Raw genomic sequence first — 18,927 nt, 5'->3', positions numbered from 1 at the left:
AACGTGTTATAAATTAACTAACATGACAATTTTATAAAGGAAGAAGAACAAGAGAATATGTATATAGAAAGTATTAATAGAGAGAGTAGTAATATAGAGAGAGTAATAATAATTCTTTCTTTTATGTGTTTGTGTGTTTTTACATTGAAGTTTAAGGCTATATTTATAGCCATATTTACAAGTGGAGGAAAATATTAATGGGCATTTTACCCACTTAAAAAGTAAATGGACTATCCACCATTTTAAGTGGACAACTATTTTACTTGGTTGATATTACTTGGTTGATATTACTTGGTTGATAATAACAGACATGTTATATTAATGCCTAAAAAGGTTCAAAGAGTTAAATATGATGATGTGACAGTGATAGCATCAGTCACAATCCATCTAGAAAAAGCATAAAATTAAGCAACTTTATGTACTAACGATTTAGAAAATTTTGTTAAATTATGTGCTACTATACTCCAAGATCTTGAAAAATGCACCACATTGAGAATCTCATAAATTTTTAAATGTCTTCACAAGTAGTCTCTGTTTTTTATGAAATTACATTTTTTTTGTAGTACTATATGCATCGCATTTTTTACAACTGATAAGACTTGCACCTTTGACCAATCCTTTTCTCTAGCATTTTTCAACGTTGTACGCATTGCAATGGCTTCAACAGTGATGGCCTTCCCAACATATCAAATTGGGGTACCAAAGACTTAAAACAGGTTACCACAACTATCCACAACTGCCACATCAATGCTTGCCATCTTTTCGCCATATTTAGGTAAACTAGCATATGATGCAAACGAAATAATACCATCTTGTGCCATAATTATATTTATGTTATTAGTACAAACATGTATAGTTATAGGAAAAATAATGGGAAGCAAGTTGTTTTCATATTCATGCAAATCAAACAAAGTCTTGTTTAAAATTTTCTCGGGTTTAGAAAATTTTCTATTGAAACTCTTTGAATTTCTTTCCTTCCAAATTAGCCACATGATAGAAATACTTAATTTTATAAGCTCAATAGAATCAGAATATTATTTAGCATTAGTAAAAATATCATACCATCATCTAGCAAAATTTATAGTATTTTCTAAATTAGGTTAATTAATGGGGGCAAATTTTTCAAATTAATTGAGCACTAGAACATCTAAAAAAACATGTGATCGATGGTTTCATTTTCGATTTCATAACCATTACATACTTCACACATGTGTTTCATTCTATTGGATATAATGTAGTCGACCAATAACACATTCAAAATATATTTTCGAATAAAGTGCTTATACTTATTCTTAATATCATAGACCATAATTTTTTTTTTTGAAAAAGACTAATAACTAGATTGGGGTCTCTCACTACTCACTTGTCCACATCTAGTCATTTCTCTAGCTAAGTTATATCCCGATTTAACCTCATATTTACCAGACTTGGTATGGTGTCGAATAATTTTCTTGCACTTTATATATATATATATATATATATATATAGTAATATTTTATTATATAGCAATTTCTCTTTTCTATTTAAGCAATTCAAAATTATATATAATTAGTTAGATGAAACTCTAGTTGTGTAGATTTTATTATGTAAAAGATATAAAATATAAATATTTTTAGAAAAATAGGAATAACGTAACATCATAACGGGTGTTATTCCATGATATAGAAGGTGTAAGTGTTTTAAAAAAATAAAGGTCTATTTGTAACTAAATCCTAGTACAGAGATGTTTAGAAATTAACCATCTAATTTATTACTCTCTTTATTCTAATTACTTACTTTTCTTTTTATTCAATTCCAAAAAAAAATGAGATATATGATAATAGTTAAATTTTAAATAACTATTTTAGTCTTAATAAAATAATTTATATTCATATAAATATTTCAGACTTATTTTAAATCATAAATTTCAAAAAAAATAATTAATATTACTTGCTAAATAAAACTAACTCACATAAATTGAATCGAGTGAATATAAACATTTACTTTTGCATCAACATCATTATCTGTGAAACTGATAGCTTGGAAGCTCACCAGTTCATCAATGAACTGAGAAGAAGTCGAAACAGGTTGAAGAGAGAAAATGTTATTGATCTTAGCTAAACTTTTATTTACAGAATGAGAGGCTTTTATAGCCTGAATGCCTAACTACCAAATAACAAACTAATGATTAGTGACTAGATAATGTAATGTATAGTAATTAACTAATGAACCAGATTCATTATGTATCACTACTAACTAATGGATCAGGTTCATTACATGATGAATTAGAACACACACCCTCAAGCTGAAAGGTGCAGAATATTAAGCACATCAAGCTTGCCTAGAAGATGTGAATGTTGAGCTTGACTCAATCCTTTTGTCAATAAGTTTGTAACTTGTTGTTGAGTGTGAACATAGACAGTTTCAACCATCTCTGTTTTGATCTTATCCCTGATAAACTGACAATCTATTTTTATGTGCTTGGTCTTTTCATGGAAGACTAGATTGGAGGCTAATTGAATGGCTGACTTGCTGTCACTTAGAATGGTAACAAGCACATGAATGGGAACGCCTAGATCAGTGAACGAGCCTAATAACCAAGTAACCTCAGATACAGATGAAGTCTGAATCCATGCTCTTATACTCAGCTTCAGCAGATTTCTTGGAGACAGTATGTTGTTTCTTGGATTTCCAAGACACTAGTGACTAACCAAATTTGACCACATATCCTATGATAGACCTTCTAGTGTTAGGGAAAGTAGCCCAATAAGAGTCACACCATCAAGTAAGCATAGCAGTAGGCTTGGCATGTAACCAGACCCTTGACCTACTGTGCCTTTTAAGTACCTAACCACTCTAATAGTTGTGTCCTAATGTGACTTCTTAGGAGACTGCATAAATTGACTAAGAGTTTGTACTGCATGATAACGCTCAATTACACCTATAAAAAGAGATATAGACGATCGTTAGCAGTATATTTTAATATACCCAACTAAGAGTCGGGGTTGAATCCACAGGGAATAAGTTGAAACAAATTCTATTAGCTATCACTATTCAGTTATAATTACTACTTCCCGAAAACAAACTTGCATAAAGTAAAAGTGGAATTTTTGATTATGATTTAAGAACAAACGACAAAGTAATAACAAGTAAACAAGATTAAGGTTGCAAACAATAGAAAGACTAGACTAGGATTGTGTTCCCCATGACTTGTAAGTTAATAGGCTAATCGTATTCATGATATTGTTTATTATATTGCATGCAAGATCTAGCGAGTTAGGTAACATTTAATTCACCTCCCAGTCCTTCTTAGATGTATCTCATTAATCTCCTTCCGGTCTCAGAATGTATACTTTACTAACCCCCACCCTAGATCCTAGAGTACTATCTCTTTCCGCTCTCAAGTAACTTAGATAAAGTTTATCCCTTCTTTCGAATTCAGACTCTTCGAATTTCTGTTGTGAAATTCTTTTCCTAATTAGTACCTCCCTCCCGGGCAAACAACGAATACATGAAAGTTCTTAATGCGTGCACATAATAAAAAAGACTTTTAAATAAAGAAATCACAATACATACAAAAATAAATCACGAATATCAATCCTACTTTTGCCTATTCTAGTTAAGTCATTAGGGTTTCCACAACCCTACTTATGGGTTTAGCTACTCATACTTGTAAGTAAAAGAACAAGGATTGTGAAGAATTCATAAATGAATACCTACGCAGATGAAAAAGTCAATCTTGAATCAATCACACGAATCACGATACAAGGATGAAAATCGAAATTATATTCCAAAAATCAATCTCCAAATTAACTAATTTTAGCTTCAATATGTTCACAAATACTCAAAACCCAGTAAAAACATTGAACCCTAAAAATAAAATAAATTCGGGTATTTATAGAAATACAAAATCAAATAACTGAAGTCGGCATGCTTCATGCTCGACCATTACGGACCGTACTAGACTTCATGGTCCGTGATCTTTCTCCCGTAGTGTTTAACTTGGGCTTCAATATTGTGTAGCTCTTCACTTATTTACGGGCAATCCTCACGGCCCGTGGTGATGAATACGGCCCGTATTGACCTCCATGTTGATAGACATTGCCAATTCTCCCACATCTGTCCTCAGCCTTCACGATCATCCAGCATGATCTGTAGTAGACTCCATAGCCCGTGATGGATTCCGTGGAGTTACACTTGGCCAAATTTTATACCATCAGCACCTTCACAAGATCATCAGTACGACACCTACCATGGTCCGTGGTGGGTTTCATGAAGTTGTACTTAGCACCTCTAGCACAACTTCCTTGTCTCATCATCTCTACGCCTGCCACCATGGCTCATTCAAGGTACTACGGTCCGTTGTTAGGCTAATACTCCTCAATACTCAGCAAAATAGTACTCAGACCCACAAAATCATCAAAACTTATGTGTGACTTAGTTTATCTGCAAAATAAAAAAAAAACACATTATATCTATAGAAACATGTTTGCAACACACACTAATTCACCATTTTGAGAGTCGAAAATATCGTAAATACATGACACATCATTGTATATCTAATGTCTGGTCTGGTAATAGTGGCATAGAGAAGTTTACCAATTAGTCTTTGGTGTGGGGTAATGTGATCTCCAGTAGAACTAGTTACTAAATCTTGGTCTAATAAGGTGAGTCTCAGATTGGATTCAAGAGTAATAGGTGCAGGCTTGGCAACAATGAGGCCTACATCAATCATAAGTTTTAAAATGTATTTTCTTTGATTTAGAATGACCTTTTGGAGAACTCAACACTTCATTGCCCATAAAATATTTGAGTTTTCCTAGATCATTCAGCTTTAACTGTTGATGCAAACTGTCTTTAGCCTTAATAATCATTTTTGTATTATTTCTTGTGATTAGTAAGTCATCAATATAGACTAATACAATCAATAAGTCTTCACCTTTCTTCAAGGTAAATAGGGAGTAATCATGTGCTGTTTGAGTAGAACTAGCAGTCAACAAGGCAGTAATAAGTTTCAAGTTCCATTGTTTAAAGGATAACTTAAGGCAACATAATGACTTGAGTAGCCTACACACTTTGGTCTCACCTGGGCTCTTAAAGCCTTAAGGCACCTCCATGTACACCTCTTTATCTAGATCACCTTGGAGAAATGCATTATAGACATCCATCTGATATAAATTTCAACCTTCAGATACAATTAAAGCAATGATACATATGGCTGTCACTATCTTAGCAACAAGAGAGAAAGTGTCATGGTAGTCCAATCCTTCTTACTGATTATAACCTTTAGCCACGAGCCTGGCCTTAAATCTCCCCACCTTACCATTTGCTTTATATTTCACCTTATATACCCCTTGAAACTAACTATATGCATCCCATGTGGTAAGTCAATTGCCTTTCAGGTATTATTATCGTCAATAGCCTGAATTTCATGTTTCATAACTTGAATCCATCTCTCATCTTTGGCTGCTTGTCTGAAGTGTTTAGGTTCTACATATTCAGAAAAATTACTCAAGTAGCTCTTATAACAAGTAGTTAAGTTGTCATAGAAAAGTGAATTAGCTAGAGGATGTCTAATGCTACTTTGCTTCTTACTAGTGGTGGCATAATCCTTTATCCAGATAGGGTCCTTGGTGATTATTGAAGTCCTTCTAATAAAAGGCCAATCTACAGGTGGTAATGTCTGATGAATGTTGCAATAATGAGCTCTCACTGGTGACTTCTTTATGAGGTTCACCAACAACATACCTATAATGATCTTGAGGGTGATTTTCAAAAATTTGTATAAAACACGCGTGAACAGTAACATGCGTGAACAGTAACACGCGTGAACAGTAACTTTTTGGGCAGAAAATGCCCCTTTCTTCCCATTTCAATATTTTTCATCATTTGTTTGAGTTTTTGAACTCCTTGAGGTGATTTGAGAAGAGATTTTTGAGGCAAAGTATTGGGTAAGTGATTTTTGACCTAAAACCTTCCCTTTTCATTAAGGTTTTGACGATTTTAACTCTTAAATTTTAGTTTCAAACCCCAAAAATCTTTGTTTCTTTCCTAATCCGAATTTAAGGAAAATTGTGATTCCAACTCGTTTTGAGCTCTATTTTTATGGGTTTTTCAACCATGAGTTTCTTATTACCAATAGAATGGTATTGTTCAATAAATTTCCAGATTTGATCCTTTTCAAAAATAGTTAATTTTTAGACTATTTTACCCCCGATTCTGAAACCTATCAATATGGGTGTCATTGGACTCTTTGTGATGTGTATGTTTCATTGTTGATAGTGGGTTGTCATTCCGGGTGCTGAATTCGAGAGTTGCTTATCTGGTGGAGGTATTCGAGTGCGGTTTCGGCAATTGAGGTAGGTTTGGCTATCTTTCTTTGAGATTGAGATGAGGTAATTAGTCATTCATATGTTATAGACTTTGGGATGAGGATTTAGTATGAGTTGAGAATGTTATATATATTGTGATGCCCGTGTGGAGGTTTATTTATTAATGTATTGCCGTGACGGGGTTTATTTGTATTACATAGCCCGTGTGGGGGCCTTATTTGTTATCTTATTTGCTTTGAGAGCATGTGAATTATGATTTGCCTAAGATAGAGGCTTGAGTATATTATTTGACTTGTGATGCCGCTTGAGAGATTGAGTTGGGGGTTTTGAGCATACTTGAGTATTGAAATATTATTGAGAAAGGGGTGAATATTTAAATGAAAGTGTGTTCTTCCCGTTACTATTTATTGAGGGTGAATATCATGTGTATGTTAAGTTTTGAGAACTTTGAACCTTATACCACATGTGAGTTGATTATTACTTCCATGCATATGTGTTTTGATGCATTCATCCTCATTCATCATATCATGAAACATGGGAAGTTGAGAAATATGGAAATTCTTTTTGAGAAAGAAAATGAAACACCTTTAAACCTTTGTATCTTGAGTCCCTGACCGAGGTAGTTTTCTGGCAGGGTAGTGGATGCATTGTGATCCCAACCTTTGTATCTTGAGTCCCTGATCGAGGTAGTTTTTCGGCAGGGTAGTGGATGCATTGTGATCCTAACCTTTGTATCTTGAGTCTCTGACCGAGGCAGTTTTCCGGCAGGGTAATGGATGCATTGTGATCCCTTGACTACGAGGAGGTGGCAAGGATAATGAGATATTGTGAATGAGGTATATGGTCTGCGAGATCCCCATGGGTCCTGCTTGGTAGCACAGCTCGGCAGGTGTATACGACAGGCTGTGCGATAGTCTTGATTCCACCATACCACCACATCATTGCATCATCATATTGCATTGCATTGTATTGATATTTGTGTTGCTTAAATTATTTGATTAATTGTGATTATGAGTTGTTATTATGGGTTTACTTTACTCGTGCCACTATATATATAAACTGGCGGCACCGATGCCGAAGTGGGACTTTTCTGTATGCAGGTGGAAGCGTTCCTTAGTTTATTTCATAGGTTTGATAAATTCCTTATACTCAGTCAGCTAAAACCTATTGAGTACATGTGAATTGTACTCACCCCTACTTCTGTGTCCCTTTTTGATGCAGATACTAGTCGGGGTACCCCATGTGACAGTTAATATTCTAGCGGATTGTGTATTCTCAAATTAGTGGTGAGGTCCCAGAATTCGGATCGTCACTAGTCTATCTTTATTTTTCAGTCTTTTGTATCATTTAGAGACTTATGTTGTATCTTCAGATTCGAACCTTGTATTAGATGGTCTTTATACTTATGACACCAGGTTTTGAGATAATTTCTTCATTATTTTTTTTTCTTTTTATTTAAATCGTGGCATCACTTTCCCCTTTGGGAGTCTTGTATGAGTTTTATTTTTAGGGTTACACATCAGATTGGGTTTTGAGATGTGTGCCATCATGACCTCAGTTTTTGGGTCGTGACAATACCCATTCTCATGTTCTCGAACAATAGTGTCTTCATTATGAGTTTCACTAGCAATCTCAACAACTTCATTATCTAGCTGATCACTCAATTCCAAAGGAGAACTAATAGATGTAGTTAAAGTATCTGTTTGGGGCATTACTTGAGCAAATGGAAAAACTTTCTCCTGGAAAACCATATCTTTAGTCACAGTGATCTTATTAGATTTGATGTCCAATAGTATGTATTCTTTTTGTAGATCTGAGTAACCTACGAGGGTGGAAGAAATAACTCTTTATAAAAATTTATCACCCTTTGGTAAACTAATGCATAGCAAAGGAAATCTATGACCCTTATATGAGATATGATTGGTTGTTTGGAGTAGAATAGCTCATAAAGATTTTTGTTATCAATAGCTGATGAAGGCAACCTATTAATCAAATATACAATAACCTTGATACAATATTACCAGTATCTAATAGGTAAATGTGATTGAAATCTGATAGCTCTAGCTATATTGAGAATATGTGTATGTTTCCTCTCTACCACACCATTTTGTTATAGCGTGTGAGGACAACTACTTTGATGCAAGAGGCCGAGATCATGAAACAAAGTTGTGCCTTGAGATTAAATAACTCAGTCCCATTATCATACCTCATAACCTTAACATGAGAACCAAATTGAGTCTTGATCATTAGGAGGAAATTTTTTATAGCAACAAAGGTTTCAAATTCCAGTTGCAACAAATGAATCCAAACAAACCTGCTATAGTCATCCATAATTGTCAAGAAATGGTGCTTCTTATCTATAGTACAGGTTTTATAAGCTCCCCAAAGATCCATATGAACAACATCAAATCTCATAGATGCTCTAGAATTATTGATGGGGAAGACATGTCTAGTTTGCTTAACTAATAGTCAAATAGAGCACTTAGTGAGTACTTCACTATCTTTATTATTTTGAACTAGATTTAAATGCCTCAGGGTCTGAGAAGAAGGATTTCCAAGCCTCATATGCCATAGGTTGACATCCTGCATTATTGCTCCTGCAACCATCATTTTCTGATTATATGTCACTTCCTTCATCTGCTTTGTTGTAAACTCACTCTTGAAGATGTAAAAGCCTCCATCTTCTCTACCAACCCCTTTTACCCTGCCACTGAAGAGGTCCTGAAAGACACAAAAGTTAGAATAAAATGACACAAAACAAGATAATTCCTTTTTGATCTTGAAAATTGATAATATGCTGAACTTGAAGTTTGTTCATAAAATCATTGTCAAATATCGATGTTTCACAAACATGAATAATATCCACATTGTCTATTGTAGGCAAATGCACTTGATTCTTCTATGACTTAGTTAGAGCATGACTCCTTGTTAGTAAATGTTTATTGGCTGTAATATGATATGATGCACTAAATTTACTATCCAGTCCCGTGGAAATACATTTGACATTAAACAAGTAGTAATACCTGCCATATTGATCTGCTTGGAATCATGCACATCTTTGTTCAACATCTCCAGTATCTACTTATACTCCTTTTTAGTAAATACATGTCCCTTTTCTAAGAAGGCTTTACTTTCCTCATGACTGATTGAAGTCATGTGAGAATGATCACAATAAGCACTGAATATGTTGTTTGCTGAGTGTTTTCCTCCATAGCTACTAGAGTATAATGGACCTGTTGAACTTCTCATGTTGTTTGTTGGAAACTGTCTTCGATAACCACCAGAGTGTGAAGGACCTGCTGTATTTCTCATGTTACCATTTCCATAGCTAGACTTCTTCATTTTCTTCCAATCATCTGGATAGCCAATCAACTTGTAGCAGTTGTTTTCAGTGTGACCAGTGAAATGACAGAACTCACATTTCTTTCTTTTGTTGTATTCTCTTTCTTGATTTTTATTCATATTCATCACCATTACATCTGGTTTCTCAACTACATTGGCCACATATGTTGAATGTTGGATCTCATCCTCTATTATCATAGCATAAGTTTGATTTATGGACGGTATAATTCCCTTCAATAAAATTTGTCTACGAGCCTGATCATTGGACTCATCCAAACCACTCAAAAACTAAATCAACCTTAGTTCTTGTCGATGATCTACATAGTCCTTCGATTGAGAACATGTACAACTGGGATTTGGCACTACTGCATCATACTCATTCCATAGTGTTTTCAGCTTTGTATAATAATGCGATACAAAATTTGCACCTTGTACTAGTGTAGTAATCTCCCTATGTAGCTGATAGATTCGCATGCAATTCACCTTGTCAAATCGCTCCTTCAAGTCTGCCCAAAATGAGAAGGCACTTGTAGAATACACAATTTCACTTAGGAGTTCTTCCCTGACAGTGTTCATCAATCATGATAAGACGATCGCATTGCCTGTCTCCCATTGCTCATGTAGTTCGTTTTTGTATAATCCTCTGGTACAAGCACATGTTACAAATTCGTATTTCCTCTTTCCCAATAATGCGATCCTCATCGACCTGCTCTAGATCCCATAATTTTCAGATCCAGTCAACTTAATGGGAATCGACACAGCTCCTGAAGCGTCTAATGGGCCGATATACAGAGGATCATTCTGATCGATTTTTAGAACTGTCATTTCTGCAATTCTAATCACAAAATCAACTGGCTAAATCATTCAATGGTACGTAGTCAAATGTTAGAAAATTCATTTCTAATCAATAATCCAATTAAGAAGTTCGATACCCTTGTTCCAATTATTCCTTTGATACCCTGTGAAGTTGAGAGCTTGGAAGTTCACCGGTTCATCAATGAACTGAGAAGAAGTAGAAATAGGAAGAAGAGAGAAAATGTTATTGATCTTGGCTAAACTTTTATTTACGGAATGAGGGGTTTTTATAGCCTGAAAACCTAACTACTAAATAATAAATTATTAATTAGTTACTAACTAATGAAATGTATATTAACTAACTAATGGACTAGATTCATTATGCATTACTACTAACTAATGGACCACGTTCATTACATGATGCACTTGAACATTATCACCTCTTAACTACTTTGTTTTCACATCTCTGGACAATTAAAATGGCCAGAAAATCTGAAAACCAGATAGAATTTAATATCCACCGCAAGAAATGGAGCTCTGGAAAATCCGTTACTACAATATTCTGAAATCAATTTTGTTTCTGAATTTTATCATTTGTGTGAATTCTCAGATTCGAGATGGGTTCTGGTACGGCGACAAAATCAACAAATCACAATCAATATTAATCGAGGCTTTCTTCGATCCAGTTTGCCCTGACACTAGAGATTCATGGCCGCCTCTCAAGAAAGCTCTCCATCACTACGGTTCTCGTGTTTCTCTTGTTGTTCATACTTTCCCCTTGCCGTAAGTTTACTCTGTTGCAATTGGAAATGTTTTGTCCTTGTTTAGATAAAATAATCGCGATTTTGCGAGTTTCATACCTGAATTTTTTGGTGTTTTCTGTCATCTTATGGATTATAATGCCCTTTAGATTAGAAACCCCCAATTGAATATGCGGTAAAATGTTTGGGATAACTTGCTAATAGGCGCGTGATAGATGACACTCTTCGAAGGAGTTTTTAGTGGGTAGTATGTTATATTCCACCCCAGAATAGGCCTTGTAGTGTGTGATTTGGAGTTAGTCGGGAGTCCAATGTGTGCAATGGTGGAAATAAAAAAAATGTTATATTCCTCCGAGGATATTTTAATATGAGTTCATGGTAGTTCAAGGGGTTCTGTGAACACACAATAATTTAGATTACTAGTATATAACTCGCAAAACAGAAAATGATCAAAAACATATTGAAGTATCACGCTTTTGTGAGTTTCTTACTTGAACTATTAGGTGTTCAGTTTTCCTATCTGAACTATCACCAACTATTTATCAAAACATACTTCAACCATCAGTTGTTTAGCTGAGATATATTTCAAGTAGGAAAGGGACAACTGATAGTTGATGTGTGTTTTGATGAATAATTGGTGATAGTTCAGGCAGAAAAAGTGAAAACCTCATAGTTCAGGAATGAAAGTCACAAAAATGTTATACTTCAAGTATATTTTTGACCGTTAGTTCCTTGCAAAATAATGATAGTTTAGAGTTTTTTAACCTATTCGAATACTCATAGGTAAATGTAGACAATTACATAGCTAAACTTATGTGCTATGTTGTGAAATCTTTACTACTGGTTTATATGGTGAGTTACTAGTTAATCTGTTAAATGGGGTAGCATCTCGTTATTGGGCATGTCTAATTAAGTGTCAACTGAATCTTAAGACTGTGTAGTTAGTTGATCTAACTTCCATTGAACAGACTAGACTAGTGTAGCTTATTGATAGCCATGTTATTCTAAAAGAAGATTGCATCAACCATTATGATTTCTACTATGAATGAAAATCTTTTAGTCTATTGTCCTTTCAGAAAATATATAAACGTTTTTCGCTATTGGAATTGTGGGGTCACTGTGTACAACAATCAAAACAACAATATACCCACTGTAATCCTGGGGTCTTGGAAAGGTGGTGGTGTGTACACAACCTTGCCCCTACCCTATCTTGTGAAGGTAGAGAGACTGTTTCCGATAGACCCTTGGCTCAAGTAAAGTGCGTGATGACTGAAAGTCTGTTAAAAGCTATAGAAGAAATTTCTTTAGCTCTTTGAGTCAGATTGTTGGTATGTGTAGGACATGACAATACATGACAATGTCATCTGGTTTTCCAATTCAGCATAATTGACTTGTTTTTGTTGTTTGCTTGTCCTAATATATGCAGTTACCATGACAATGCATTTATTTCCTCGCGCGCGTTGCACATTGTCAATAAGTTGAATTCTTCTGCCACATACAGATTACTGGAGGCTTTCTTTGATCAACAGGTAACAACATTTTTCTGGGATACAATCTACAAAAGCATAATACATAAACGCACACTCAAACTTGGCCTCAACTGACAAGCAAGCACTCCAACTTTAAGAGTGCACATCTAGACACTCAACTTGGTCTCAACTGACAATTAAACACGCCAACTTGTCCCCACTGTGTCTTGTGGACACCCCTATGCTAACGTGACACATAAATTTTAGAGGTGTCTAGATAATCATTTTGTAAGTTGGAGTGTTCAACTGACACATTGGAGACGAGTTGAGGTGTCTAGATGAGCAAGCTTAAAGTTGGTGTGTTTACGTGCCACCTGAGATCAAGTTTTGAGTGTCTGTTTATGTATTATGCCATCTACAAAGGTCATATATGATTGAAAAGAAAACTTTACGTAACTTTAAAACCCTTGCTACAAGGTAACCTTCGATTATGGTTTGGTGGATCTTCGTTCTTGTAAAGCAACTCCAACAATCTGCTTTATTCATACGCATCTCATATAATGGGGTGAGATAATTGTTCTCTGTTTCTTTAAGTGACCTTCAACTGTTAAACTGTTTTCCAGAATCTGCCTAAGGAGCCTCCTCCGAGGCTTAGTGTGACTTGTCACTTCAATCGTCACGAAATACAATTTACTGCACGTAGTCTTTATAAGAATCTAGTAAATCACTTCATGAATAATGAATTTGTGATGATTGTTTATCATTCATGTAAAAACTAGAAGCGTGGAAAAGCATGAGTTAGTTGAATTCACAGACTACAGAATACTGCTTATCAGATTGTATGTGAAAAAAGTTCCTCGGTTACAAATTATGGTACTCGACATTTATATATACTTTCGGTTTCAATTGTGTCTGGTTGAACAGGATAAGTTTTATGGCCAAGCAACTTTCAACTTGTCCAAAGCATCTGTTGTAGATGAAGTTTCAAAATTTACATCCAATGCAATTGGGAATTCGAATTACACTGCTATAAAGGCTGGATTTAATGACCCCAAAACTGATCAAGCAACAAGAATTTCCTTCAAGGTATGCTAATTAGGCTCAATTACCCTATATATACATTGTGTGTACATATCTTTCACCTATGCCGAAACTTACATTTGTGTATATGTATATTTTTTCACAGTATGGTTGTGTAAAAGGCGTATATGGGGCGCCGTTTTTCTTCGTAAACGGGTTTCCTCTGCCTGATGCTGGCTCACCATTGGACTACAAAACATGGAGAAATACCCTTGATCCATTGATTTCACCAGAAGGACAATTAAGAACTGAAAATTTGCATTTCTCCTTGTGAATTACTGATCTTTTAGTCTCCAATTGTATCTGTACTCTTATCACCTAATGTCTTGAGCTAGAGAGACAAATTAAACTCATTTTTCTTATGTTTATAGATATAGTGACAAAATATTTATGGCTTCTTTATCTCATGGTTTTGGTTTGTCAGAAACAATCTCTCTACCGCTGAGGTAGGGATAAGGTCGGTTGACACTCTACTCTCTCCAGACACCACTTTGTGGGACTACATTGAACATGTTGTATATCTTATGGTTATAGAAAATGAAAATACTAATTCGATGATAACAGTTATTTTCTGTCTAATTGATCAAGTATAAATGCTATTGAACATCAAATGATTGTGGAGAATGAATAATCTACGAAGACGTCTATGCAGTAGATAAGGTAGAGACCTTTGTACTGATAATATAAGAAAGATTTAAATTATACACTGAGACACTGACGATCCTTAAACGCAAGTTACGAGTTCAAGCCCCGCAAAGTTCGAAGCTTGACACTTACGTTGGAAGAGGGTAGAAGGGCGGGTGGGTGCCAATTGGAGTCTGACCAAAAGTTCATAGGAGATTTTTTCCAAAATAATAAAAGGTAGAAAAATGTGATTCTCCAAGAACATTAAAAAAATGTGACCAAGAGATCACGGGTTGAAGCCGTGAAAGCAGTCTCTTGCAGAAATACAAAATAATATTGGTGCTGCGTACACTTGACACCCTTGTGAAAGTCCCGTGCATAGAAGAAGCCTAGTGCATCGAGCTGCTTTTTTTCTTTTTTAATACGAGAAAGGTCAAACAAAAGACATATAATGCCAAAGGACTTCTATGAGCCAGTAGATGCTCATCAATCATCATGTATGTGAACCCCAGGGTGGTTAAACTTTACTTTTAGTCTCTAGTTATTACCCTTACTTTTAAAAGTTGAGCAAAACAAGGTTCTTAGGGTCAAATATAAGTACCATTTGGAGTATAAGATGTAGCAAGTTTGGCAAAATCAATGGTCATGAAACCAACTCTAGTTTTATTGGTGACAAAGTTGAGCAAAAAGAGGTTATTGGTTGTGTATGTATGATGTACCAAATGATTTTATTTGTTTTTTTTACTAAACATTTGGAGTTGAAAAAAAAAGGTTCATACATGGAAAACCTCTTAAATTTATTAGTAAATTCAATTTAGCTACTCAAACTACGATTTGTTCTAATTGAACACCTCAACACATGATAAAGTATTTCTATTTCAATTCAAATTTTGAAATTCTTTTTGTTCTCAATTGTCCATTACATAGATAAGTCAAACCATTAAATTTAGTTAGAAAGTGTCCAATAAAAATATTTTATCATGTGTTTCAGTTGATTAATTGAAACAAGCAAACATGTTAACTCAAATATCTAAATAAAATTTACTAAAAAAATTTAAAAAGTTCATGTGTCGTCTTAAGAGGGAAAATATGGAAACATCAAATTGTATATCAGGTTGTTACTGTTTCTCATTCTATGCAGGGGTGTATCTGGGAGTTTTGCTATTCTCTCAAAATTATATATAGTAATATTATATTTTAAAGAAAATATTTAGATATAAATATGTATGCGATAATAATTGATTGATCCTTGAGATCATAAATATGACTCTGAATCTATGGTCCATCTTTAAAGGTGCCTAAAGATATTGGTGGGGTTATACTAAGGAGGAACATACTAGGCATATCCACTTGTAAAACATAGAATGAGAGTGTGAAAGAAAAATATTTTATTTATAAACTCAAAATCTCTTGAATTTTACTATAAGATCTCTCTTAATTTTTTTATTCTATATTTTTTATATTTTTTTATGTATATCTGTATATTAAAAATAACCTAGCAACATTCCTATTTATAATATTAAGAAATCTAATTAAACTAGGATTATAAAATTTATTCCTATATGAACTTGTGGACAAACAAATTCTAATTAGACATGGATTAAATAAATAGCAAATAAAAAATCCTAAACAATTTAGGATTCCTAATCCAGCTTTGAATTATTATTCCAACATTTTTCCGTAATTTAAAGTTGTATACTATTGTTTTTTTCTTTTTGTCATTGTTCCTGTATTGAAAAACACTTTTCTTCAATCGTTAATTTCATTCTTGTTATTTTGAAGAACATCTCTTCAATCTTCAATTATTTTTCTTGATTGTATTGGAGCACTTTCTGTCCAGCTTCCCAGTGATGCAATAAATATATGTTGCCCTATAGGTACAACTTGTCCGTCCCATAGGTACAGTTTACCTGATCTGTAGGATCGGTCCACCCGATTCATAGACTCGATCTACTCGGCCCGAAGGCTCTATCTACCCGATCCGAAGGCACGATCTACCCGGACTGTATGTCCAATCTATCAGAGCGGTAGGCTCGGTCTAGTGTTTTGTCTCCAACTCTTGTTGATGTCTTCCCACCAACTCCTTTTTTTTTTTACTTTCTCCAACTTTTAATTAGAGAAAAGTTTTTTTCCTCTTGTACCATATTTGCTTGTACTTCTTTAATTATGTAATGTTTTTGAAAGTCCTTCCTCCTAGCATGATGTTTTCATGCATATATCATTCGTCCGACGCTTGTCATCATGATCATTAGCCAGGCGGACGACATATGTGAGTCATAGCCGCCCGCCGGCAACGGAAACTCTTGGATTCTCTATCAGGATCGTAAAAACTCTGATACCAATTTGAAGGGAAATATTTCATTTATAAACTCAAAATCTCTTGAATCTTACTATAAGATCTCTCTTAATCTTTCTATTCTGTATTTTCTATATTTTTATATGTATACCTGTGTATTAAAATAATCTAGCAACATCTCTATTTATAATAGTAAGAAATCTAATTAAATTAGGATTAGAAAACTTATTTCTATATGAACTTGTGGACAAACAAATCCTAACTAGATATGAATTAAATAAATAGCAAATAACAATCCTAAACAACTTAGGATTCCTACTCCAATTTTGAATTACTATTCCAACAGAGTTGTAATGACCCGTTAGGTCATTTCGAGAACGAGTCCTCCTCCTTTCATAAAAGATTCCTTTTGTATATTTAAATTGGAAATTTTAGACTATTCGATAACTTCAGTCAATTATTTTAAATAATTAATTTAAATTGGAAAGTTTCTCATTTTTTTTAGTACATAATCAGCTTTTAAAGAAAAAAAAAGAAAGAAAGGGAACGCCGCACACGAAGGCAAAAACTGCAGGTTTGCAAAACCTGTTCATAGCTTCTTCTTTTTTTTCATTTAAATTTTGTTCTCTTTTTATCAACAATGCAAATGGCAAATCACGGATTGGTTAGTGATGGATAAAGATTGCATGGCAAATGCAATTCTAGAGAAAATTATGAATGTTTTTTTTTTCTTTTCTTAGCCGTATGCTAGACTATTAATATGGAATTCTTAATGAGGCATTAGTGGTCATTATAGGGAAAATCATTGGGAGATTATTATAGATTAATCATTGGGGTTGAGGTGATAAGAATGAATTATTTATAAGGCAATCTTCTGTATATTGTTGTGGCTTAGTTTATGATTTACGTGGATAAGTCTTAGTTTACGTGATTCGGCTTCAATTTTAACTATTATTATTTTGTTTTACATTATAAATTAAGTTTTGATATATTGAGATAAATAACTAAATATTAGATGTATTATGTTATATAAATTTTATTAAATTTATGATATTGGAGGAAATTAGGACTTAACTCTAGGCTTGAAATTTAGAAAATATAATATTGATTTATTAATTGGCATCAAGATTTGGGAACTTGATTATAGATTTGTGTGAGTTTTTGGGTCTAAACTAGGCATGGGTGTTGTTAGTTTCAAAATCTTAATGTGGTTATTTATTTGATTAGATTATACTTATTTGGAGGCCCAACGAAAAGGGAAGGCTCAAGCTCCGGAGTAATTGCTTGATTATTTGAGGCAAGTGAATTTTCTAAACCTCAATTTAAGCTTGTAGATGCTTGTATTTCCGTGTTATGTGTACTGGAGAGTAATGAGAATTGGACTGGATTATTGATTGTATGATTGGCCTTAAAAATGGAGATGAGGGGTAAAAAAATAGTGATCTAGTGACTTATATTGGTGGAATTGATATGTTGTGATTATGAGTTTATTTTGGACATGTGAAATGACTATGTTGATGTGAGGTAGAAAAAATTATTGTTGTTGTCATGTTATTATCGTGAATCATATGAACATGAATTGATTGCATTGGTTATGACATAGTATGTTGAGACTGAAAATGATATGAAACAAAGGGGTCGGGCCACACGTGGCAGGATATGTATATTGAGGGGACGGGCCACACGCTCCGTGGTAGGTAACATTGACAGAAATTTTTCCCATGGGTTCCGAACTGTAATTTAGCGGATGTGTACCGATAAGACAAACATCATAATCTCATTGCATTGCATCGCATTTTGTTGATATTTGTGAATTCGTGCTTACCACTTATTGCTCTGTATATATTGAACTTGACTTGATATAATTCACTTGATGAGACTACTGATGAGTATTCGTGAAATGTATTATTATTATTGTGTTGAGTGTAGAGTTGGGCTGATTTTATGCAGGTTGTAGTTAAGGAGGTTCGGTTGGGATGACAGGAGTACTTGTATCTATTGAGCTTTGCTTAGTTTTAGTTATCCACTTGCTGAGTACTGTATTGTTTGGTACTCACCCCTTGCTTCTACACTTGTGTAGGTTGTGAGCACAGAACTGCTTGATCTCCTACAGTTTTCTACTACACCCGAGACTATCATTTCGAATGTTGAGGTAGTTTTTACATCCATTTAGCGGACACCTCTTACTCTTTTATTATGTTTTAGTCCTATTCTAGAGACAAAGACATTGTGACTGCATTTTCTTTCGT

The 18,927-nt window shown here is 34.2% G+C and overlaps 1 protein-coding gene across 1 annotated transcript; it reads left to right on the top strand.

Annotated features, from left to right (window-relative positions):
* The first annotated feature begins 10,875 nt into the window (after positions 1-10,875).
* On the top strand, positions 10,876-14,155 carry LOC129881354 (uncharacterized). Its single transcript, XM_055955592.1, has 4 exons — positions 10,876-11,231; positions 12,636-12,738; positions 13,603-13,764; positions 13,865-14,155. The coding sequence occupies exons 1-4, from the start codon at positions 10,978-10,980 to the stop codon at positions 14,030-14,032; spliced, it is 687 nt and encodes a 228-aa protein (XP_055811567.1). The 5' UTR covers positions 10,876-10,977; the 3' UTR covers positions 14,033-14,155.
* Positions 14,156-18,927: the final 4,772 nt, after the last annotated feature.

Source organism: Solanum dulcamara, chromosome 1 (assembly GCF_947179165.1).
Source record: "Solanum dulcamara chromosome 1, daSolDulc1.2, whole genome shotgun sequence".
Taxonomy (NCBI): domain Eukaryota; kingdom Viridiplantae; phylum Streptophyta; class Magnoliopsida; order Solanales; family Solanaceae; genus Solanum; species Solanum dulcamara.
The sequence above is the reverse complement of the archived record's forward strand: the minus strand, read 5'-3'. Positions and strand labels throughout refer to the sequence as shown.